Consider the following 27,279-nt stretch of genomic DNA (forward strand, 5'->3'; position numbering starts at 1 on the left):
TGGCGTATCTCCCATTGACTGCTGCTGGCAGTGTAAACCAGGCCTATGTCTTCCACTTTTTGCTCCCCCAGATTTAGCAGGCTACAATATAATCACATAATATTCTATATACTGGACACAAATTTGCCCCTCCCAGGATTTTTTTCCAAGGACATCAGACTGTATTCTGAGATGTAATATGCTAGTTGTATCAGCTTTTCATCTGTAAAGACCAAAGTTAAAATCTTTGCTGAGGTATGAAGAGAACATAATTTTGGTGATCTCATTCTAGTCATCTATTCATCCAAGACCCAAGACAGGAATGGCAAGAATCTTAAAATTAGGGCTGAACTTCAGTTAAAGTCAAGTAGATGAAAACTGCACACAACAGTCCTTGGTTGAAGCTAATGTTATTTACTGATAATCTTTATGGGCATTAAGGTCACAGTTCCTTAAGTCAGTTTGGCAACAAAACAGATCTTGAATCTCCTGTGTAACTTATACTCTGGAAAGATATTTTACTAATTTAATAGCCATCATTTTCACTTGGTAAGAGCAATGTTTCAAAATATAACATGAAATAATTATGCTCTACTGTTCCAAAGGCTCTATATATTACACACATTTGTGTGGTCTCCTTTTTCCCCTGATGACAATATTCATTGACTGAATGGCACAAAACAATTTTTAAAAGTGTGTTTACAATAAAGCCTGAACTAAACAACTATTTTTTCTTCTCAGCTCATCACATATTAGGCAAATAAGGATTAAAGAAGCAGAGTTTTATTTTGTAATGTTTATAATTCTCTCTTGGAAGTCTGAAAATAAATGGTCTCATTTCATTGGGCAAATAATTTCTTCCTTGTTTCTCAAACGGAACTGAAAATTAACATAGAATTTCTTTTTACTTCCCCCTTTTATGAACCAACATTTTCAAAGAGATCAATACAGCTCTGAGAACAAGGTCTATGAATTTTTGTTCCACAGCTATAAGAGTACAGAAATATTATCCTGTATTAACAGGCTATTGTTTGTTTATGTCTTGTCAATGGACATAATAGAAAGGCTTTTTTTTTTTTTTTTTTTAAAAGCCCTTGTTATTTAGAACCCAGAGGACATTCTTTGAGCAGATTGCAAGACGTCATATACTGAGTTTAGAGCAGGGTGAATAATATAAAAAAGATAACTGCAATTATTTGTTTAAATCTTTGGACAATTCATTTCAGCTGTGTTTATATTCCTTCTGGGCTCCCTGTCCACTAGCATCCACATGATTGAGTTTACTAGAATACACCTGGAAAGTGAATTTTAAGCTTGTACATTCTAATACTTACAAAAAATGAATTGCAAAGTCACGTTGTGCAGCCATGTGCACATAAGCCTGAAAATACAAGAGCTATGTTTATCTAGACGAATATGATCAATCACAAATAAGGGACTCTGCTACAATTTTTCATTTTGAACAGCAAGCCAAAAGTTATGCCCAATAATTTAAAATAATGAAGAAATATGAAGAAACCACAATCAGCTAGTGGACATTCTTGAAAAATCTTGGGCTAACTTTGAAAAAGTTGAATAAGTAATCAACAGAACCCGTTTTAGGGAAAACTAACCAATGTACATACCATAATAGAAAAATTGCATCACTGGTAAGCATTTAAAAATAAAAAAGGAATTAAGTGATAACAGATTATACTTACTGGAAAGAACTGTAGTGAGGAAGATGTAGTCAGAAAAAGAGATGAGTCCGCATTCTCCAAGTGTATAAAATATACTGTCTTCATCAGCAAACTTCTCTCGTTCCTGGGATAACTTCTGTTTTACAGATCCAACCCGCACACCGCAAAGAAAATAAAAACCAATTAAACACTTAATAGAATGAGGCTCTGTATCATTTATATCACTGTCACCAACAACAAGCTTTTTTAAGAACATATCCCTCCTATTACCATTCAAATTTAATGGATCTTTTCCAGGCTTCAAACCTATCAGAAATAGTGTTTGTAAGACCAAGGTGTCATTTTTTTTTTTTTAAATGAAGCACAAAACGGAATTGGACAATAAATTTAGGCATCTTCAGTAGAGAGAGATAAACAACGTATGATATGCTTTTTGTTTAGTGTTGTCTAAATTCTCTAGAGAATAATGGTGCTATGTAATCTAGGCTCTTTACAGCAGAATTAAAAATGGCAGCCCTAAATGAGTTTTATCCCAAAGTATTTTCTCTCTTTTATTATTGTCTAGTTTAACAATAGCTTAGATGGAGCAGTTTGATTTTAATATCTGAAGGTTTTCCAAAAAACTTAGTTACCTGATAACTTTTTATTGGAAGCAAGCATTTGTTTGGTAAAGACAACTAGTAGAGTCAAAATTCCTGCATGAACACAACTTTTAAGGTGACTGGAAACTTTTTGGTTAGAAAAGCACCCTACATGTATTTTATCACCAACCTCTCTGCTAAACTGAAAGCCATTTGGTGACTGATGCACTGAAGTTTTAAAGACTGAAAAGGATCCATAGAACTATGTTAGAGACTGGATATTGAATTTCATAGCAGAAAACCATTTAGAAAATATGCACGCACGCACACACACATAGAGGGAAAGACAATTAATATAAAAGCATTAAGTGCAGTTGAGGTTAATCCATATCTGATCATGCAAGCACAGAAGCAGAAACAATGCAAGCTTAATTTAAGAATATTATGAAACAAAAACACCACCACATGAAGGTCCAGCTACACCACTGCCCCCATCTGTTACCTCTGTCTAGCGAAGATCCCATCATATACAAGATAAAGGAAAGAAAATTGGTTAACCAACAAGATAAGTTCACAAGACATCATAACTAATTGATCTGTTAGACTTGCAAAATCAAGAAAGATTTGCAGCAAATAGCTATTTGCTGCAACTGTCTGCTGCTAAGAAGCCTACCTATAAATTCCAGCAAGAGTTGACATTAGTGTAAGTTTCAGACCCACCAGCTACACCTGTCTCTCGTTCAGTTATATTTTAGAGAAATCACTAATCTACTTGATGACAGATTAGTTCATCTAACAATTTAGATGAAAATTTGACAAATATCTGGCTTGAAAACCACAAGAGAAAAAAAAATCTTATTGATCAGCAAATATACAATTTCCAATTAAATTCAGCTCTATTGATCAAATATAACATGTAACAGTAGCTTTTATTTTGGAAACTTGGAGGTGTTAAGAATTTGAGTTAAGAGCTAGTGAGTTTTTTGCAACCATTTTCTTGGATTATTTTCATGATTGCTGAATCCCACAGTGGAATATCCCACTTGTGTTATTTATTGGCTTTGCCTTTGCCTTTATCTTTAGCAGAGTTCACAATAAAACAACTACTGACACCCAGATAAACCTTTTCTGTAAATACTCCACATTTAACAAACATTATATACTGTATGGGGTATATTTGGAGATAAAACTCAAAAATTAAAATCTATGAGTTTATGCATTTAAAATTGGCCTTCATTTAATATTAAAGGCTGGAAAAGATCCTTATAAATTTCAAGGTATGTAAATGGGCTAAAAGCACTGCAAAATATAGTTTTAACAAATCTTTTCTTGCTTTCTGCTTTGAGTAAAGAATGTAATTTTATCTTAAAGAACCTACTTAATCTATTATTATTAGTCAGAGGTCAGGCAAAAACATGGGAAACTATCGCATGCTACCATCATGAGGCCTAATCCTGATCCCATTCAAGTTAATGGGAGCTTTAACACCAGTTTCAGTAGACGCAAGAGCAAAGTCGATTTGCCAAAAGATGTAATTTTGTATAATGGGATGTTCAGACTGTTCCATTATTGCTGGTTTTTGGGAAGGAGTGTGCATATTTAAAAAAGCTGCTGGCATTTCTAATTCATATTTTTGTTCATTATGCAAAAATGGTATATTTTGGTTTCTTCCACAAAACCTTTGGAAGATATTCTCAGAGGTGCTGAAAGTTTCAAGTTATTTTAAATGAAAGCTTATAACCTGCAGAAGTTGCTTACACGTGCCTAGGGAAAACTTCCTTCTTGCCTTGGGCAAGTGGATTTTTCAAGTGACTAATGCCAAACATAGCTCCTCAACTATGGATGAGCTCTCTTATTCTGCAGGCATAGATTTCAATACCTATTTTAATGAAACGTAGTCAATTAGTGTTAGAATGAAGGGTAGACCACACTTAATTAAACTGGATTTTAAAATGGCGATTCCAACCAAACCAGCAGGACAGACTTTAACACCATCTGAGAATAGGGTGACCAGATGTCTCCAATTTTATACAGACAGTCCCAATATTCTTAGCTTTTACTTATACAGGTGCCTATTACCCCACCCCATCCCTATTTTTCACACATGCTATCTGGTCACCCTATCTGAGGGTAGAAGGAGAACTGCATTGACTATCTGCTGCGAAACAAGATACAGCCTAGCAGATGTGCCAAAAATGAAACAAATCTCCAAGGCCTGTCTTTCTTGTACTGTCCAATTTGAGTACTTGGCTAAATTCTAAGATAAAAGGATGAAAGCTTCACAGGTAATTCTCAGTTAAACTAATACAGGAAGGTGTAAGAGACAAATAAATGGAGCTATATTCTATATATTTTATAGTTTGACCGAACAGAGGATTTATTGGGCCTTCTTTGCATTTGTTTGCTCACCCATTTGAAAAGGAAAACATATCAGTATCTATCTAAAACTAATGACAATACAAGAGTCAAATTTGTCTTGTGGATTCTGAACACCACAAGCTATGAAAATGCCTCGCATGGATTGTTTAAAACTCTTTCTGAAATGCTATAAAGCCCATGATGTTAAAGCACAACATCAATATCCAATTCTCTTTATTAAATATATTTCCTCTTGTCTATAAAGTTTTGACTTCTACGCAATACCATGAACACCTTTTCTGCAGTCTATTTTTTTGCTGTTTTATCTCAACATAGCATGAGTTATATTATAGCTGAAAGGTTAACATAAGGAATTAAAACAAAGAAAAATGTTACAAAGAAAAGCAAAATTAAGCATTAGATTTAAACTCTTTAGGCAGTGAGTCATCTTTACAACTGGCATGATTAGTTATCTGTACAATTTCAATACAACCTTCACATTTCATGTCCTTTAGTATTTGAATTCAAGCTAATTTTCAGTGATGTGCTTGAGTTAAAATGATTAACCAAGACTTTTCAAACAAATTAAGAAAAATGTCAACACTATGTAAAATCCATTAAAAAAACTGAGCAATCAACTAAGATCATATAGCATTGCCTAAAGAACATTCACAGTTGAGCCGTCACAAGTAAGCAATGCACTGTAAAAAAAATGTAGTTTTTATCAAGCAATGAATTATATCACACAAGCACACAAAGCAGCATACATTCACATACACACGTAAAAATTAAATACATAATTTTTCATTATTAGCAAGTCTGTGTATATTCAGTGAAAATATGTCAAACTTGGTAATTTCTATCAAATAAATTCTACTGTCAGTTGATCTTACAAACTTTGCTAAATATTGATCATGCAGCTGAAAGGTTTATCTACATTTAAAAAAGACAGCTCACTCTATCCCATAAAATTTAGGCTTTCTAACAAGCAGCAGATCCAGGAATGACAATTTAATATAATGGAAGAAAAAACATCATTAACTTAAGGCAACTATTAACAATGATGCATGTTCTTGCTTTCCAGGGTTTTGCGTGTGTTGCAATAAACACCAGAAAAGCAATTCCATCATTTACCCAGGAGTTTAGAGCAGTCATTTTGGTAGTCTTTTCCCTGAAGGAAAACACAGGAAAAATACAGACATTGTTTCCACACCTTTATAAACGCTGTCAAAAACCTGACAAATATAAGGTCAAGAAAAATGTTTGATATTTCTTGCTCTGATCTCAGCTACCTTGAGCTAACACAAGTGGAGGTGGGCAGGAATGTTGGCATTTTACTTTTTTTCTTAGAGGAATTTTTGACTTTTAGTTCTCAAGTCACACACTTCTAGAGGTTGGAGCCAAGCAAAGCACTTAGACTTATTATGCAAGTTCTCTCTCATATTCTGCCGGTGCATCTTGATGTTGACTTGCAACACAGCTTGGCCCTGGAGTTGTCTGGTCCTCTCTTGAGCAAAGACTGCCAAATAATGAGACAGCTTTCAACAGCAGAAAAATTTATGTCAGCTAAACCAAATCTGAACCTAGACTTTGTACCTTTCCCCCACCTCATTTTCTATAACTTCTGGAGGTTTTTTATTTATTTTTTTTTAAGTTAGGAGCAAAACCATCTCCTTCAGGGCTCATTGAGGAGAGAAGTCCAGAGTGTTACAAAGAAGGGACTCGGTGGGGAAGACACAGTACTTGGAACCTTCCAGCAGACTGCCCAGTGTAGGCATCTGCACTGCCATCTTGTTACAATGCCAGTGGAGGGGCAATAAGAGAACATTGTGCTCTGGCTGTTGCTGGGTATAATTTATAGTTAAAAGATCAAAGCATACATGTCATCAAATATTTAGGTACTTAATTTATAAAGCTATATCCTTTGCCAGGTTTGTTTATGTCTTCTCCACAAAGTCAAAAAGTGAATTTCAATGTTAAGCTTTTTAAATGCAACAAAGGATATCTAAATAAACCCTTGTAGCACCATTTCATTTTGCACTTAAAACATTTCTTAATGAAAAGCATTTAATATGCTGCTTTGGGAAGAAAGTAATTTGGCAAATCATTTAAAATGACAGTTTGTATTTCATCCTGGGGGATGGAGACATACATTCACCAAATTTATCCATGCAATTAATGCTTATGTTTCAATTCCCACTTTGGGCCCATATGCATCAAAAAGTTGTACATCTTAAGCAATCACTTCACAGTTCCCTCCTTTCAAACCAAAGTATAGTGCATGTAATGAAACTGATAATTTCACAGAGAAATGAGATTTTTTTTTGTTTATAAATTAATGAGACTATAGTTCAAACTTAACCATTTTTTATGTACAATAGCTGTTGAGATTCTAAATTTTTGTTCCCTTTTTAATACTTTAAGGTTACAGAAATTGTGTAACTATATATGTGAAATGAATGCTTAAGATACTGTAAATTTCATCTTGATGTAAAGCAAATTCCATTTCAATCCCCACACACACACACACACACACACACACACACACACACACACACACACACGTTACATACTTTTTTTTTCAGAGACAGCTATGAATAGTCACACAGACAAAAGAATGACTTAGAAATGTTTTGGTTTGAAGCTTTACAACTATCAGGGTATTCAGGATTAAGACTGAAACAATATCTCTGATCTGCCTCAGAGTTCCTAGAGATATCTAAATCTGTATCAATTTTTAATGTCCAACAGGATAAGTTATAGCACCTAAGTCTTTGCTCTGAATTTCCTGGATTTTGAAGGTTTAAAATCAGGCCTTCAAGATTCTTGCATTTCCATTTATGATTTTCTATGTTTTAGTTTTAAACTAGTACTACAAAAACAAACCAACAAAAAACAATCTTTCACAGATATTTACAGGAGAAAAGAACATTTGTCAAACAAACTTCTCTTTCTAATGGAAAGCAAAATCCCTTGCAGAAATCCCATGAGGGTGATTTTCTCTTTCATTTCCTTTTTAGACAAATCGTTTGGTTTTTAAAGTCATTGTCAAAGAGTCTCTGAAATCACGTCTAATCAGTACCAAGGACCTCAGCAATTTTTTTTTAAATTGAGAAGTCATGTTCATACATGCACAAAGTTACATGGCAATATACCTGCATACGCCACACAATTAGTTCTCCTGGGATGCTGCATGATATTTTACCTTCCTAGGTCTCTACAGACTGGCATCGTCCATTTAAATAAAACAAACAGATAGAGATCCTACTATGAGAACATCTAGACCAGGAAAATAGGCAGTGTTTTAAAATCATGTTAGTCAACACAACACATTTTTTATTTCCACATAGCATCTAGCTTAGACAAGGATGGATTCCTTTAAAAAACATTAGCTGGTCCGGGTCAACCCCATAGTGTTCAGCAGTATTTAGAACGTGCTAATATGTCACCTATTCTCCTAGTCTAGACAGAGCCTGGGTAAATGCACATTGCTTACTAAAACTAGTAAAACTCCTTCACAGCCAGTGCAGCCCAAGACGTGTGTAAATTTATACTAAAAAGGCAGTTCTTTTAAAAGTGAATTTGAGCAGATATTCTTTAACAGTGCCTCTCTTGGGGCATGTACAAAGCTGTACATGTACATAAAGAAAAATAGTTATGAAATTCCTGTGAAAGTTATGGGTGATACACCCAGTAACTATGTTTTCCAACATTAATACCAAAGACATTTTTATTTCTGTTTTCTAAATACCAAAAGCACTGAGTCTACATCAGACAAAATGCTAGTCAAATTTTAAAGAATCAAAGTCATCTAGAGATTTATAAGTGGCACCTATCGCTTTGGCACCTGACTATCCAGTTAAAAAGCCATATTAAAAAAAAGAGAAGTCCTTCAGATTGAAGAGGCCAGAGCAAAGCCTTGATCAGTCAAGAGGCAAAACTGAAGCAAGGACAGACCAAAAAAATCCCAGTAATTGTTTTTTTCCTTTTTATTGACTTTTTAAAAAGCAATGTATTTCACAATCCATGTTACATAAGGATGTTCTAGATTTTTTAAAGTCTGAAAATAAGAAAAAAGTTGCTCTGGAATTTAAGTCTTATGAAACATTATTGCATAATCAATTTTGCAGTTGATTTTAAGACTGTTTACAATGGGAAAGTTTATTATAGTAGCACTATCTGGAGGTTCTGGAACACTCATATTGTGTCTACATATAAGCAAAAACAGGTTCTGAATATCAAATTGAGAGGTATCAGAATATTAAAAAATAGCTTAGCAAAGTTAGGAAAATACCCACTTGCTTGTTCATTTTATTCGGGAAAGCACTTTGGCTTATCTTTGAGTAGCACATACTATTGGAAAGAAATACTTCTCTCAGCAACACAGTAAATATCCATCACTGTTAAACAAACTGCACCTGAAATGCAAGGCCAGCATTCTATACACTCAAGAGAAAAAAAACAAACTTTCCAAGACGTTCGCAGGCAGCAGGAACTGGACATGCAAGGGAGAAATCCCTGCTAGAAAAGCAAGAAGGAAAAGCGTCTGAAAAGGGACTGTCTATATTTCGATTCCCCACTGGTGGAGTTCTCCAGGATTCAAAATTGATACAAACTTGTGCCATTTTAACAAGGCTTGCATTAATATACCAAATACACACTTCCTTTTCAAACAAAGTAATTTATCTTTGGTTTAGAGCTACTTTATGCTATCATAACAGTTTAGCAATAGTCCCTTAAAAATAAAGTTTAATTTAATGAGTTCCAGAGGGGTAGTCATGTTAGTCTGTTTTTAGTAAAACAGCGAGAGTCCTGTGGCACCCTTAAAGACTAAAAAAATTTTTGGGCGTAAGCTTTCGTGGGCAGAAACCTCCGTGGGTTGGGGTTTCTGCCCACAAAAGCTTATGACCAAATAAATTCTGCAGAAAAGGACCTGGGGGGTAACAGTGGATAAGAAACTGGATATGAGTCAGCAGTGTGCCCTGGTTGCCAAGAAGGCTAATAGCATATTGGGCTGCATTAGTAGGAGCATTGCCAGCAGATCACGGGAAGTGATCATTCCCCTCTATTTGGCATTGGTGAGGCTGCATTTGGAGTATTGTGTCCAGTTTTGGGCCCCCACCACAACAAGGATGTGGAGAAGTTAGAGAGAGTCCAGCGGAGGGCAACAAAAATGATTAGGGGGCTGGAGCACAAGACTTATGAGGAGAGGCTGAAGGAACTAGGCTTGTTCAGTCTGCAGAAGAGAAGAATGAGGGGGGATTTGATAGCAGCCTTTAACTACCTGAAAGGGGGTTCCAGGGAGGATGGAGCTAGGCTGTTCTCGGTGGTGGCAGATGACAGAACAAGGAGCAACGGTCTCAAGTTGTAAAGGGGGAGGGGGGGGGGTTCTAGGTTGGACATTAGGAAAATGTTTTTCACTAGGAGAGTGGTGAAGCACTGGAATGGGTTACCTGGGACGTGGTGGAATCTCCATCTTTAGAGGTTTTTAGGCTGCGGCTTGACAAAACCCTCACTGGGATTATTTAGCTGAGGTTAGTCCTGCTCTGAGCAGGGGGTTGGACTAGATGACCTCCTGAGGTCCCTTCCAACTCTATGATTCTGTTTAATTTAATCTTCACCATTAAACTATTTCTTAGATTGTAAGTGCCAATATTTTCAGTGCAACACAGGGTACTGCAAACACATCAAATGTAAAGAACATAACAAATTTGATCTTTCATCTGTGAAGGGTAACTACTTTTCACCCATCTAGAAGGACCGATGCTGAAGATGCAATTGGGCTTTCAAAATCTCTCAGGAATGATCAAAAAAGCATTGATCAGTGGTGAGAGATTCTAGTTTATCAAGAATAGTATAAAGAGGTCACATGAAATTATTTAATTATAAAAATGATACAGTATATACCAGAATGTGTGCCTAGAACTCTGAGGTGAAGAGCTTTTCTACTGACAAGAACAAGAGTTCCAATTCCCCTACTCCCTGCTTGCTGCATTAAAGAGAATAGACCTACTGGCTTTTCTGGACTCCTCCCCATGCTAATTTTGAAAGGTGTAAAGAAGGGTGTAAACAGTGTCTCTGACACCTCATGTAAATTGTGCTAAGTTGTATCTCAGAACTGTCCTATCGATTGCAACCTTAACTAAGTCAAACACTCAAAAATTAGGAAATGATAGTATTAAGGTTGACTATGCAACCTTAGTTTGATCCCCTTGTGCATTGCAGTGTAGTTGTAGCCAAGTCAGTCCCAGGATATTAGAGAGACAAGGTGGGTGAGGTAGTATCTTTTATTGGACCAACTTTTGTTGGTGAAAGAAGTTGGTCCAACAAAAGATCTCACCCATCTTGTGTGCATTTGCATTTTATGAGGTCTTTAATTACGAGATCACATACTATTTTTTCCTGCCTCATTCAATGCACAGGAACGGGCACTGCTCAGGGAATGAATCAGAGTTATGTAGTGACTGAAGGTGTTGTCTTTACGACCCCTGCTTTATTTTTAGTTCGGAGGTGAGTATGAATAAGACAACTGCAGGAAGAGAAAGAATAGTTTTATGTTTAAGGAAGTTCAATGCCACCCTGGAGAATTGGATTCTATTCCCTCCTTTACCACAGATTTCTTTTGTGGTGCTGGACAAGTCACTTAAAACGTACTTTTCAGAGGTGGTCACTAACTGCATGTTCCTTATATTCTGGATTCCCAGTGTGAGACACCCAAGGCCACACCTGCAGACATGCTGAGCATTCAGAGCTGCAAGTGACACTGAATGGAGCTATGCTCTGAATATATACATGCTATAAAACACAAAGTACTCTGAGACATCTACACTCTGGTTTTTCAAGTTGGCACCTAATATTGACACATTTGACAATTTTAACCTTAACGTCTCTGTGCCTTAGATTCCCCAGCTGTAAAATGGGGATGATAATACCACTACTTTATCTCAGAGGTTTTGTGAAAATAAATTCATTAATGTTTGCAACGCTATGAGTAGTGATGCATGTACTTGCTACAGCAATGACCACTAAGGAAAGCCCAAGAGGAAATTAATAATTCTGTACTGAGAGCAAGGAGTGAACAGTAAATAAGGCCCGGAGCCACGCAATGAAGAAATATTGAGTAACTACTGTCACACTGGCTGGATCAGGGGAGCCCTTAAGGTGTATTCGGGAGCTCTGATTACTCCCTTCTACACCAGTCTCGCATTGAGGGTGTCACACTGGCTGGATTGTAGGGGGGTGGGGGTGGGGGATGATATTGTTTGACATCAGTATGTCAAAATCATAATAATTAATGTAAGACATGCCATGTCAGGTACTGTTAGAAAGGCTATAATGTGCTAAGTAAGATGATAATGTTTATGTTCCTGTGTTGTGTGTGTAATGGAAGTTATGGATATGTTTGAGATATTTGTATTTCAAATTGTGCTGTCCAGGACACACCCCAGACAGGATGGCTGCAAAACAATAGCCTGCTTAATGGCCCATTAAGACATTCCCAGGTGCAAGGGGCCCCAGGAAGAAGCCAGGAATATACCTGATGAGTCACCAGGTCTTGCCCATGTGACTCTGGACTCCATTTTGGTTCCTGTGAAATTCCACAAGCAGCATGGCAAGGGCCAGAGGATATATAAGGCAGAAGCCTTGGAATCCATTTTGTCTTCAATCCTGTTCAGCTTCAGCTACCTATCTACCTCTGGATCAAGTCATCGGCAACTGAAGCTGTGCAACAAAGGACTAAGACCCATCCAGGTATTGGATGCATACCAGAGGGACTATACAAGCCTGCAAACTCCATAATGCTTCTGGAAACCTGATGTATATGGACTTTCAAATCATTTGTATGTATCTAATTACTTTAATCCTTTAACATTTCTCTTATTGTTTGTTCCTTTCTTTTTATAATAAACCTTTAGTTTTAGCTACTAAAGGATTGGCTGGCAGCATGGTATTTTGGCTAAGATCCAAACTTATATTGATCTGGTACTGTGGCTGACCCTTTGAGGTCAGGGGGAACCTTTTTAGTAAAGAGCATAGAGTTTAAATACCTGGTCTCTTTACTGGACCTCGTGGCTGATTGGGAGCCGGAGACTGAAATGCAGTAAAGGGGGCTGTGTGTATTTGTATTCTGGGCTTCTCGATAACCAGTGTGGGAAATCAGAAGCACTGTTTGTGGTTGTTTTGGAAGCCTGACTTCAGTGTCACCCACCAGCGCTGGGAGAATCTGCTCTCCTTTTACAGTCTGCCCTGACCTTGGCATTTTCAGGTGGCTGCCCTAGGCACGGACGGGTCACAACTACCAATTCACAGAATGTGACAGGTGTCCCAGAGAAAAAATAGTATGTGAACATGTAATTAAAGACTACCACAATGCAAACACACAAGGGAGCTGAATTAAAGTTGAATGAAAGGGGTCTTAATTCTGACATTTGCTAGATTTTGCATGCTTCAGTTTGCCATCTTAACATTCTTTCAACAGTTTTTGTTTTATGTAATTTCCTTTTTTTAAAAAGCACCAACTTAAGTTCTACCACGTGGCTCCATAACTGACCCCAATTTAGGGATCAACAGATTTGGTCCTTTAGTTCCACAGTGCAAACCTCTACCTCTTGAGCTAATGGTGTAATTGATAGTCAAACGTTACTACCCTCTATGTTGATAAGTCACTAGATGAGGGATGAGACACACTTTACCAGTGGATGTCACAACTGTTTGCTGGCAGCAGAGGAACATAGAGATCCAGGATTCCTCTATTCAATCACAGTTCTCCAGAGGAGTGTGTGCTCTCTAAAACCTTCTGCCCCTTTGCCCCCAAGCCTGTCTCTGTTCCCCTCTCTTCTTATCCAACCCCTGCCCTACCTCTGGTTCTCATACCCATCCCCCAGGGGCTCAACCAGAATTTTCCTAAGGAGGCAGCGCAGGGGGTGCTAATTTGAGAGGGAGGTCTCCCTGGGGCTAAACACGTGATTGGAGGCAGGGCATGAGAGAGTCTCCCTGGGATTGTCAGATCTGCCTGAAATTCTCATTCAGAGATAGATTTTGTGGCCAGCATTTCCAGGGCAGTGGCCAGGACCCTTCTGTGCCTGGAACAGGGGGCTCAATGGCACACAGGGGGCACCCCCATCTCCAGGAGCACAGGTGAAGTTCCACACATTTCACAGTGGTACAAGAGCTTCACTTTTTAGGAACCATCATCTCCTCAAGCTTTCGTGAGTCCTGGGCTCACCTCACTTATCCCAACTCAAAGTCCCCACTTCAGAGCCAGAGGTTCCTGCACTACATGAGAGAACTGTATTGCTCCAGCAACTTCATACTGTAGACTCCGCCACTCTCACAACCGCAGAGGAAGCTCAGCAGAATGCCCGCGCTCAGTAGCTCCAGCTGAGCCAGGGCAGCCATGAGTGGGGACTAGAGCAAACAATGCGTCCAATGCTTGCCCCTGGAGCTGCCCATATGTGGGAGGGGCTGAGATGTGCATATGCAGTTCTCTGCAGGATAGGACTCTGGGGGGGCTTAAGCCTCAAGACAGCCATGGGCAGTGCTAGGCAGAAACGTTGCAGCCTCTGCCCCCAAACCTGGTTGGTGAGCAGGGCCACCCCACTGATTTCCCAGTGGCCAATTTGGTCTTGGGGAGCAGGCAACCTGGACCTGATGTGCGTATTATTACATGTTCAGAACTCTGTCCCCTTCCCTTTCTACCTGAGACCAGGAGCATGAATTTGTAGTAGTGTTTATGTCCACAAGGTGCCCTGTGCCCCTCCTTTGATTACACCCCTACCATCCCTCTCTGCTTCTATCCAAACCCAAAATCACCACCTGGGTCCCAGCATGCAACTCTCCTCCCCGCTTCCTGTCAAAAGCGCCCACCCACCCTTACACACACACTTCAGATCACTTTCCTTCTGCACTTAATGAAACCAAACATCTGCACACATCTCCACACACACACTGGCTCCTGCCCTACTCAGTCCTCTCTCCTCTGGCTCCTGTAGCCCACTCTGACATCCTGTTCCATAGACTCAAACTATAAGGTCAGAAGGGACCATTATGATCATCTAGTCTGACCTCCTGCACAACGCAGGCTGCAGAAATTCCCCCACCCACTCCTCTAATAGACCCCTCACCTAAGACGGAATTACTGAAGTCCTCAAATAATGATTTAAGGACTTCAAGATACAGAGAATCCACCAATAAGTGACCCAGGCCCCACGCTACAGAGGAAGATGAAAAAACCCCCAGGGCCTCTGCCAATCTGCCCTGGGGGAAAATTCCATCCCGATCCCAAATATGGGAATCACTTAAACCCTGAGCATGTGGGCAAGACTCATCCGCCAGACAGCCAGAAATAATTCTCTGTAATAACTCAGAACCCACCCCATCTAACATTCCTTCACGGCCATTGGGCATATTTACTGCTAGTAATCTAAGATCAGTCAATTGCAATATTAGGCTGTCCCATTATCCGTCCCTTCCATCAACTTATCAAGCTCAGTCTTGAAGCCAGCTAGGTTTCTTGCCCCTACTGCTCCCCTTGGAAGGCTGTTCCAGAACTTCACTCCCCTGATGGTTAGAAACATTTGTCTAATTTCAAGTCTAAACTTCCTGATGGCCAGTTTATCCATTTGTTCTTGTGTCCACATTGGTGCTGAACTTAAATAATTCCTCTCCCTTCCTGGTATTTATCCCTCTGATGTATTTATAGAGAGCAATCATAACTCCCCTCAGCCTTCTTTTGGTTAGGCTAAACAAACCAAACTCTGAGTCTCCTCTCATAAAGCAGGTTTTCCATTCCACAGATCATCCTAGTAGCCCTTCTCTGAACCTGTTCCAGCTTGAATTAATCTTTCTTAAACATGAGAGATCAGAACTGCACACAGTATTCCAGATGAGATCTCACCAGCGCCTTGTATAATGGTACTAACACCTCCCTATCTCTACTGGAAAAACCTCGTCTGATACATCCAAGGACCACATTAGCTTTTTTCACTGCCACATCACATTGGCGGCTCAGTCATCCTATGATCAGCCAATACACTCAGGTCCTTCTCTTCCTCTGTCACTTCCAAATGACGCATCCCCAGCTTATAGAAAAAGTTCTCATTATTAGTTCCTAAGTGTATGACCATGCACTTTCCACTATTAAATTTCATCCTGTTTCTATTACTCCTGTTTACAAGGTCATCCAGATCTTGTTGTATGATATCCTAGTCTTTCTCTATATTAGCAATACCTCCAAACTTTGTATCATCCGCAAACTTTATTAGTGCACTCCCACTTTTTGTGCCAAGATCAGTAATAAAAAGGTTAAATAAGATTGGTCCCAAAACTGATCCCTGAGGAACTCCACTAGTAACCTCCCTTTCAGTATGACTCATTGTAGTCTCCCCTTTAACCAGTTCCTTACCCACCTTCCAGTTTTCATATTAACCCCAATCTTTTCCAATTTAACTAATAATTCCCCATGTGGAACCGTATCAAATGCCTTACTGAAATCTAGGTAAATTAGATCCCACTGCATTCCCTTTGTCTAAAAAAAAATAAAATTAAAAAAAAAATTAAAAAAATAAAATCTATCATATTCTCAAAAAAGGAGATCAAGGTAGTCTCGCACGATCTACCGTTTGTAAAGCCATGTTGTATTTTGTTCCAATTACCGTTAACCTCAATGTCCTTAAATACTTTCTCTTTCAAAATTTTTTCCAACACCTTGCATGCTATTGAGGGTCAAACTAACAGGCCTGTAATTACCCGGATCACTTTTTTCCCCTTTCTTAAAAATAGGAACTACGTTAGCAGTTCTCCAGTTATACGGTATAACCCCTGAGTTTACAGCTTCATTAAAAATCCTTGCTATTGGGCTCGTAATTTCACGTGCCAGTTCCTTTAATGGGACTAAATGGGGGGTCCGTATAATCTCCATTCAAGGATATTAAGCAGTTAAAGTTTGGCTTCTACCTCTGATGTGATAATTTCTACCTCCATATCATCATTCCCATTAGCCCCCTGCCACTATCCCTGGAGGTGCTAGAGCTTGTTAATGAAACAGCTGGAAGAAATTATTTTAATATTAGTTAAACACCATATTTCCCCTAATCTTGTTCTCAGAAACAACTCAATGGTTTAGTTGAAACAAAAACAAAAAAGCAAGCCTGAGGCAACTTGGCAGAATGAAAAGTTTCTGCCAGAATGGCTAGCTTGGCAAAGTTATAAGCTCCTGAAAATAAGGTTTTAGAATGGAAAATGTCAAGCAACCTTAACTACAGGGGGGCACTATCAGCTCCATTTATACACGAAAAGCTAAACTCATTTTAGGGTAAAAAGTCTCCAGCTTCCATAAGTTATAACTGAAATACAAGTTATACCAGTTCAAAGCTCAATAGCATTGTTAAGGGGTTGACAGTTTCCCTCATCACCTGATTCTGGGGCCTGATAACTCAGCTGTTTTAGATGATATGGCATGAGTAACGGAACAAAATAAATTAAATATAACAATTAAAGTTGCCTATACTCTCTTCCTTCTGATAAGTAATCATATATATGTGTGTGTATATATCAGTTGTGTCTATTCCATAAAGCATAATTTTAATTATTCAAGTAAGTCACCACATTGTCCCTACATTCTGCAATTTATATAGCCCACTTTCAGACTAGTGTGAGCTAAGGTATTGTGAGACTACGTTGTCTTCTGAGGACCCTATGATGAAAAACACTACATTCAAACATTAGGAAACTCAAGTGTTAGAACTTAAATACAGATCATCGGAAAGCATTTTAATAAGGCACAAATAGTAACTCAGCAACAGAACACTTCAATGGAGTGTTCTTCCCAATTCACCTCAGGAGGGCTCTCCTTGAAATCTGTAGCTGGCTGGCACCTGAATACCAAGCATGGCACTACTCTCTTGTTCATATTTATTTCCATCTGCTCATTTCTATTCATTTCTATTCTATGGGTACGTTTCTCTCTTCATTCATGCTAAGTAGAACAGCTCTCTGTTGTCTGTCATTTCCTTTCCCCATAAGTAATTTTATGAAGTGTGGCCTTATTTATGAGTGAGTTATTACTAGCTAATGTTGTAGCTACACAAGGTTAAAAATTCAGGGACGTGTATAGAACAGTCTTCCCAAGATCCATGCACATTCAGATGCCTGCAGTTTCCCTTATAAACATTTTGCAGTTTACTTTTGGCCTGATAAATGCCTGTCCATTATCACAGAATGGAAATGGTCTTGGAAAGGAAATTTAATTTTCCATTGAGGAACTATCCCATTGAATTCTAATGAGCAATCAAAGTAAGTTCTAGCCTGCAAGAGTAAGATGACAGGCACCAACATCTTCTGGCTGTTCCAAGAGATTGCTTTCCATGAATAAAAACACTTATTAAAACGTTACCGTAGGGACTGTATTCTCATTGATACTTGATTTTAAGTTTAATATTTTGAGATAAAATTTCTATTATTTATGTGCTAAGTAAAAAGGAGACAAGCTAAAAAATATTGTTTAAGTGAAGCGAAGCAGCGGGAGGCGAAAGTATACACTGTCCCTTTTACAAAAAAGGTGCATATTATGGGTTTTGAAGCACAAACTGTTTAAAGCACATGCTGACAAGTCAGTACCTGCCAGAAATCCTGATGAGAGGGGAGAGGGTTAGAAAGAGGGGGAAAAAATGAGGGAAGGTTCAATTACACTAAAAACCAAAACCAAAACTAAAATTAAAAAACCCACAAAAATTACATATTATGCAACATTGCAACACAGAGCAAAACCAATTAATGACATCAGGAACAAATAATCGCTGAACACCTAGGAACAGGAAATAAGAAGCACATATAGCAATCAGTAACATTAAGGAATATCTGTCAAACAAACTCAGTGAAAATGAGTAACAAAGTTAGTAATACAAAAAAGTAACAGCAAATATTTCTAGTTCTGGCAGAAAGAAAATATGCCACAGACTTTTAGTGAATGGGATGGGGGAGGAAAGAGGAGCCACACACTTGACCTGTACATGTATGCAAAGTAATCTTCATAATAAGGGTTTCCACAGGGTTTTTTTGTGTGCCATGCACATACAATTTAATATATGCAACCAAGCATTTTCTGAGCCTTAAAAGGTTTTTTTAAAAACAAAAATAAACTGAAACCTGAAACTCATACTATTTCAATGAAAGGATACATCTTCCAAGTACATTGTACAAGAATGAGAATTCACATGTCAAGATACACAAAGGCCACATCAACTGGAGACCTTATAATAACTACATGATTCACTGATTCAGCTCAGAGGATATCAAAGTTGGGCTTATTTGAGAAGGTCTCTAGTTATTGATAATGATCACTAAGATTACTGAACAAAACATAATCATCAGCTCCCTTAGCTAAAAGTACATCGTGGTCATTTGTGTGTATAAAAGTATAGTTCTTTGATACTTAGTCCATAAGCATCTCAGGAGAAGGGTCTTGTCTTCTTACACATCTATATGCAATATGAACACCAAACATAAGAGTAATCTTAATTGCAGAATAAAAGGGTTTATGGGTTTGGTTTGGTTTTGGAGGATGGAGGGAGAGAAAAAGGAAGTAAGGGGGCAAGTGAAGAAACCTTGTGATCATACTGCAGTGTAATGTTAATTATAGCAAGGATAAAAAACGTAGTACAGAACAGAAATATCTGCCAGTGCCACTATTAGAGACTTTCTGATGCTTTAAGTCAATTTTCTAACCGTATCAGAGTAAAAGCTTTGAAATTATCTTTTTTAAACTATATTTCTGCCTGCTTTCACAGACTCAAATGCAAGAATTCTCACTCAAATTTGTTCTCTAAGTGAAAAAAAATCCTCTTAATAAAAGATAAAATGTACTGGAAATAACTTTTTAATACATGTTATTTAACTATACAAAGAGAAGATGCTTCCTGATTACTAGGTACTAACTATCATGTAGTAAATAAGATCACAGGCTAATGGAGAAGTCTGAAATTAGAGAGTGACTTTTTACATATTATAGAACAGGATTTATGAATCCTACTACAAACACTTTGAACAACCAATAAACCTAGTCCAAAGCTAAAACTGATTAGACTACAGAGCAAGAATTTATTCCAAAACCTTGTCAGATAACTGAAATAAGTGGGGCTTCCTACATCTAAAATTTACAAAACTCCCGAACATGATACAACAACAATTATCAAGGCCAACAAAAAAAGTACTCATTTTCTAAAGTCTCTTTTGCATTAACATGTGGATTATAAAATGCAATATGGAATTTTCTCAGTCTCTTATAATAATAATACCGCTTACCTCATATTAGCATCACCAGATCTCACAGAACTTTGCATAGGAAGGTAAGTATCATGGTCCCCTTTTTACAGATGAGATGACTGAAGTTCAGAGAATGGAAGAGACTAGCCCAAGGTCACCGAGAAGACCAATGGCAGAGCCAGGAATAGAGCTTGGGTCTCTCCTGATTCCCCAGACCAGTGGTCTACTCACTACACAAAGCTGCCTCCCTACTAATTCATTCATATAATCACTCTAATCAAAAGTACTTATGACTTCAGAATCTCATTTTGAAAAGTGACTTTAAATGAGGCTCCCAAGTGCTTAAGTCACCCTTGAAAATGGGACTTAGATTCTTAAGTCATTTAGGGGCTTCTGAAAATATTTGTTGTATTTAAAATTATTCATTCTACTGATTCATATTAGTCCTATTTAATCTGAGTCCTGGGATATGTGCTCTTAAAGAGACTTTTTTGTGTGTGCATCTTTTAGATGGTGTCTTTTAGGTGCTGTGCAATTCCTTATTATATTCCCCCACTTCTCACCCCACAAAGCTCCCCTTCAAGCAATAGGGCACTGAGCAATATTATAAAATCCAATACAAAAATAAAAATGCTTCAAAAAATTCAAACGATTATATTGCAAAGATAGGACAGAAATGAGAAGGGCAAAATATGGAGTAGGAAGGGAAATATGTGGTCAATAGCACTCATACCCTAAAACCCTTTTCAAAATAAAGTTTGATTTAAAATAAAGTGGTGAGATTATCTAAGACTGATTCACCTCCCACAAAGGTATGACTGCTTGTCAATTTAAGATGAGAGGACACACAGAGCTCTCCATGTGAGGCTGGGGGTATCAAATATAACTGGATGCAGCGTGCTTAGGAGGTTGAACATTCTCCTACATAATAGTAAGTGCTATTGCTTCAAGATTTGGTCAAATGGTTTGTTCAATTTTTCTAAAGTTGAAGTTAGAATTCAGGTATTTCACCATCCAATTTAATTTTATTATTTCCCTGCAAAGCACCCCAATACAGTACTTGAAAAGGGTGCTTATAATAACTGCAATTAATTATAATGTATAATATCAAAAGCAACTTTCCTATCACATGAGAGTAACTAATTTGAGGGTGTCTTACTTCTATGGTACTAATCAACATAGAACTATATCTGGAGAATGGAGAACATGGAAATATGAATCCAGATAGCAGTTATTTAATTCCAAAGAAAAATTAGAGTCTGTAAAAACCTTTGTAATTACTTATTGCCTGCTTGGGTCAATGGTAATTTAAGGGTATACTATCTGTGACAGATTGCAAGCTTTTGTTTGTATTCAACTACACAGAGTAATTTTCCCTACAGGAGGTAGAAAAAGCTATTCAAGAATATTCCATATTAAAGCAATATTCTGTTTAATTTTCTCTCCTAAAAAGACTAAAGGTTTCTCAGAAATGAAAACACTTGATTGCAGCATAAAATCTACAGGAATTGAAATTGAAATGCTTCTTCAAAGAATTCATAAATGATTTAAGATAAAAACAATTAATCTGAAATACAACAATCCCTACATTTCTGGAAGAATGTCCACTGACACTGCCCTTCCTTGCCTCTAACAGGGCTCTAAAGCTGTGCTCCACTGTACATCGGTAATTCAGATCTTGTGCTGACTCCTCAGATCTGTCCCATCACAATGGGATTCCACTGATCCCACTGTGTTGATGGTCCTCCCTCCCCACAGATGGCAGGGCATGATTTGCCCCTTTCGCAGGGTAGACAGACATCTTCTACCCTATAGGCAAGCTATCCTAGAGTTAAATAGTATCATACTTTTCACTTTGAGAGATGCTAATTTGGTTTCAGCTTAACCTGAAAAAACCCTCTCAAACAGAACATATTTAGAAAAAATGGAAACTGTTTTCCAAAGAACTATCATGTTCCTATAAATGCTAGGCTAATAAAGTGCATGTCTTGGTGCCTTTCAGGTCCCTGCTCCACAGAACCACAGTCTGACACTCTCTTGAAAAATTGTTTCAGCAGAGGATAATGAATCGTGTTAAGAGAGGGGATGGGAGAAGCGATAGGGCTGGAATGCTATACTGAAGCTACAAATAAATGTAAACAAGTAAAACAAGCAAATAAAAGAAACTTGTAAAAGCTGAATTTGAATGAAAGTGCAAGACAGAGATATCTTATTACACATTCCCTTATATTAATAATTCGTTATTAATGCAACAAGATGCAACCTCTGATTGGGACTTTGATAGCTTAGATTCTCTGTTTTCATCTCTCTGCTCCATGACTAAACAAGGCACAAGCCTTTATAGCATAGTATTAATTGAAATCAACATCAATACTGTATCAGTTTGAAAGTTGGGTCTGGGGCCAAGTTGAAGTAGCTCGATCTAGTTCTAGTCAATCATTCTTTAAAGACTATCAAACACTGATGTAAGGTATTGGAACTCAATTCTCAGGGTAGATCTGATGTTCCCTGGGCAGAGAATTCTATGGAGGCAGCACACACAGTCATTGGGAAAGGAAGACTTTGCATCACTCATGATAAACTCCTCAATAAGGCTTCAATAGGAATGCAAGCAACAGGCATAATACAATAGAACTTGACTTTTGCTAACACTCAGAGGCATATTTTCATCAGAGTAGTGGAGAGAAGAGAATATAAGGTATGTACATTGCATCATAGGTAGTGCATGGGTTTCTGTTTGTTTGTTTGGTTTTTTTTTTTTTTTTTTTACAGGCAGGAAAAATTTTCTGCCCCAACAAACATTTGCTTTAGACAGACAGAATACAAGAGAGGGAAAAGAGATGCAATATAAAAAGCAAGGTGACTGAGCAGTTATGGTTAAGATATATCAATTCTGAGTGTTTTTAAAATTGCAGATTAGGTTATGTTCACATTGTAGTTTGAGCTACATTACCTACCAAATTCACAGTCCATTCTGGTCAATTTCATGGCCATAGGATTTGAAAATTAGTAAATTTCATGTTTTCAGATGTTTACATCTGAAATTTCAGGGTGTTGTAACCAGGAGGGTCCTGGCCCCCCAAAAAAGGGGTCATGGGAGTGGGGTAGGGGTTGCAGAATTGCCACCCTGACTTCTGTGCTGCCTTCAGAGCTTGGCTGAATACAGCTGCAGGAGCTTGTCAGAGGTGGAGGGGAGTCTGATCTCCCCTGTGCTGCTGGGAGCACCCTGTGGCCAGGCTGGGGAGGGACAGAACTTGCTCTTCCCCTGCATGGCCACTCTCATGGGGAGATCAAACCCACCTCTGAGTACCTGGTCCAGCTGCAAGGTGCTCCCAGCAGCATGGAAGGGAGATCAGACCCACCTTCACCTCTGACAACCTCCTGCGGCTGCAGGAAGCTCTGGGGAAGATAGCTTCCTTTAGGTGGGGTAGGTACCCGGGAGTGGGTCTGATATCCCCCCCAGAGAACAGCTGTGCAGCGGAAGACTAAGTCCCAACCCTCCGTAGCCCAGAGGGGACTAGCAGTAGGAGCTGGGAGCACGGTAAGATCCCCTGGCTGGTGCACCCCCAGACCAGCCCGTCCACTCCCCTTCAATAGCTAGATTTCACGGGGGAGGTCTGATTTCACTGTCCGTAACACGTTTATGGCTGTGAATTTGGTAGGACCCTAATTATGAGATGATGCCTGATAGCAAGAGTGAATAGTTAGCAGCAGAAGGCTAGCCAAAAGAAAAAGTTGGGGGGTAGGGAAAGGGGGAACATACACGTCACCAAGCCATCTTCTCCCCTCCCTGTACACTCTGTAGAGGATCTCTTGGAACCCACTAAACATTTGTGTTTTACCATGAGAAAGAAAGCTGCCAACAAACAGCTTACTTGATGTTCTGGTGCCTGTTAAAAGTCAAGGAGTAGCAGGTCCTCAAAATTTGTCTGTACACTAAGACTCCTCTGCCAGCCTTTTCACCACACATGGGATCATCCTGCTGTTGACAAGGCACATGTGCTGGTGACAGCCCACCCAAAATGCACTCATCTCAGTATGTTCAGGGTTTACTGACTGACTAAGGTAATCTCTCCACTGAGAGAAAGATGACTAAATTGCCTTTTTCCCCAAGATGAATTCTTCTAAGATTGCTGGTCTCCAGGCGGCTCTAGCAAGTAATACGTAGGTTCAAATTAAATGCATTTTGCTCCCTTTCATGAGGAGTTGTGCTGGTCTCTCTCCCCTTCAACTCTCTGAAAAATTATCCCTAGTTGGGTAGAAGTGTACTGCACTCACTATAACATTCAGCCCAATGCACAGCAAGACACAAACCACACAGAACTGCAATAAAATACATGGTCACTCCCAAAGACTTTTGGGCTTCATCAGTCCCAGTCATTCCCAAGTGGCCTATTAAAGTAAGTTATGTCTATACTAAAGCTGGCAGGTGTGATTCCCAGCACAAGTAGACGGACTCATGCTAGCTCAGCTCAAGCTAGCGTGCTAAAAATATCAGTGTGGACATTGTGACATTGGCAAATATTCAGGCTAGCCACCCGAGTCCAAATCTGGCTGATCATCAGGGTCTGAACTTCGGTGGCTATCCCTAGCCACCATCCATGTCGCAGTGTCCCCACTGCTATTTTTAGCATGCTATCTCAAGCTGTTCTAGCACGGAGTCTATCTGCACTGAGAATCACACCTCCCAGCTGCAGTGTAGACAAGTCTTACAGGGTTGACTTCTAATTTTACAAGAATATTGGTGAAAAACTGTTCATATAGATTATTTCCCAGTACAGTGACATTTTATCTTGAACATATATGCACAAAATTCACACTGAATCCTTAACCTTTATTCTACAGCATGTAATTAAAATGCATCTGACAACACAGCTGGGTCTATTCTTTTTACTGGAGTTTGCTCTAAATTAGTATTTACATAGCACAGGCATAAATCTTGGTTTATAACTAACAATAGTTCTATTTTCTACTTTGTTTAGCCAACCTCTAGTTTACAGATTATTAGTACTTTTTGGTAACACTGCTGACTTCCACCGACTGTTCAGTTTCTCCTGCTTCTCATAAAGGAAAGAATACATTTCAGATGAAAAAAGTCTGTTCTCCCCTTAATGTGTGTATATTGTAATTCTCATTAACAGTAATGGACATCATGCAAAATGCTCAAGGGGACAAAAGACCTCTCAGCCTTCTACTCAAATGGCCTATCTCCGCCAATGAACAAAATAATACCAGCATACACAGTCATGGCTTCAGAAAGTTAGAACTGCATCTAAGGAGAAATTTGCCTATAGTTATAAAGTGCTTTGATATTTTTTGGGAAACCAAGAGGAAGAATAAGAGAAATAAGTGACTAGAAACAACAGACAAGAAAGAAAAGATGTAACAACTAATTTTATTCCATAACTAATGCCGATATAACTAAAATGTGAATGACCGGAGTTCATTTTATGGTGCCTGAATTGACAATTGAATGAGTTTGAGGCAAAAGTGCTCTCAACTGAAACTAGATCAAGATTATAATATGAGAGAAACTGCTCCTAGAAAACAAGAATCCAGACTCTGCTGCATGACTGAGGGACCTCCAAGATCTCCTTGCTTTAACCTCATCCCAAATTTGAATCCCTGCCAACATCACTATTTCATAACCAAAGTTAGTTACTAGTGTTCCTTAGAGAACTCTGAAACATTAGCCATTATTTCCTCCTTTAAAATAATGATCCGAGGCAGCATGCTATATCAGCCCCTGCAACAGAATACCATAAAATTAACATGGTCTGGTGTTCTACATAGTGCTACTACTAATAGCACTCCACTACACTTTCCACTTTAAAACTCTGATTCATGTTAAGACTTATTCTACCATCCAGTATGTTTCACATATATATCTAGGTATAGCATCTATACAAAAGGTAATACAGTGTGTTTATATGAACAATTTCAGTCTGCAACAAGCAATCAGAATGGAGGATGGTGAGTGCAGGAAACAGATGCTAAAGGCCATCATAACTTAGAACATTTCAGCCTGCACTAAGACTACCAGTTGTCATACATACACCATGTTGGATGGAAAGATTGGGTGTATACATTGTGCAAGAGTAGAAGCCACATCTCAAATAAAGATACGTAATTTTCTGACATAACTCTTGTTGGAAAATTGTGATTTCTGTGAAACATCTCTGGTACAACAAACTTTTGGCAAATCAATGTCTGGAAACTCTGGTGTTCCCATCCCCTAGGCACTCTTCTGGGCAGCTGGGGAGCCCTGGCTTTCAGGTCCATGGTTCCAGGGCAACCCCACCATGCATACTGCCTTAAGACTTAGGAACCTGGTCTTCAGGGGGTCTGCAGCTCCAAGGCAGCTGTGCCATGCCAGAGCTTCCAAGCTTCCTCCTATGGAGCAGGGAGACTGAAGTCCTGGGACAAGCTGGCCCAGAAGTCTGGATGGTCTGGTGTTCTCTGATCATTTGCAGAGAGGCGTTGCACTGGCACCATTAACCTGGGAGCCCTGGCACCTGCTGAGTGAAACTGACATTCTTCTCAGTTTCACCCACCCCTACTAGCACTGCTAATAATGTCAATGTCACTCAGCTGCTGTAGGGTACCAGGAAGCAGATTTGTTTTAGAAATACCATGGGTCGGTATTTTCAAAATGAACTTTTTTTCAGAATTTCTGGTTCATGGAAAATTTTGAATAGTTTGGATTTGTTCAAGTTCAGAACAAATCCAAATGACAAAAATCACATTTCCCGCAAACTGGAAATCCCGCATTTCAGTGAGCTCTAGTCTCAACTACTGCTGCTAAAAGTATGTAAGTAAGATTACAGTGCACTGCAATTCTACCCAATGAGGAAGCTCAGCTGAACAAAAAGCTGAGTTCAGCAAACAAACTGCTTCTGCTTTGAGACTTTTACCTATGTGATGGGAATAGAATGTACAGTACTCAAGAACAGAGGAACTATTAGCCAACATTGTGCGCACTCAGCATTTCTTTCTAAGAAATTTTGGTTTATATAAATTCTGAGGGGTGAAGTTCTATTTGATAGTTTGACAAAATACAGCCATGGGAGTGGATTGTTGTGAAGTAGATTGTCAGTAAACAAAATGAGGAACAGTTGAAATGTGGTACAGAACAGATATTCCACTTTTGGTTTTTTAATCATGAAAAGACTAACAATGGGAAAGACAAATGCTTACCATATTTCACAGTTCTGAGATTCATCAAAAACAAAGACTGAAAAGCAAACTACTTATTGTCTATTTTAAAGTAGAATAACGCTCTGCTGCTTGGGTAAACAGAAACACATGTATGCAATAAGTGACAGACTGTATTTGATTACTTGCTTTGCTTTTTGTCCATCTACCTTCTCATGAAAAGTAACAAAAATGAGTTCAATTGATGCAAAACATGAAAGTTACTT

At 38.6% G+C, this 27,279-nt stretch overlaps 1 protein-coding gene across 3 annotated transcripts in view; it reads right to left on the reverse strand.

Moving 5' to 3' along the window:
- Nucleotides 1-27,279, reverse strand: part of MICU1 (mitochondrial calcium uptake 1) — a 182,518-nt gene that overhangs the window by 81,534 nt on the left and 73,705 nt on the right. For all 3 annotated transcript variants that reach the window (XR_010920665.1, XM_067552728.1, XM_067552729.1), the window contains exon 6: nucleotides 1,680-1,794. Coding sequence is in view for 2 of the 3 variants with exons in the window: in XM_067552728.1 (XP_067408829.1) it covers nucleotides 1,680-1,794 (115 nt within the window). In the remaining variant the exon portion in view is untranslated. The remainder of the gene's footprint in view (nucleotides 1-1,679; nucleotides 1,795-27,279) is intronic.

Source organism: Emydura macquarii, unplaced genomic scaffold (assembly GCF_026122565.2).
Source record: "Emydura macquarii macquarii isolate MOO-44397 ecotype Brisbane River unplaced genomic scaffold, CSIRO-AGI_Emac_v2 contig_1390, whole genome shotgun sequence".
Lineage (NCBI taxonomy): Eukaryota > Metazoa > Chordata > Testudines > Chelidae > Emydura > Emydura macquarii.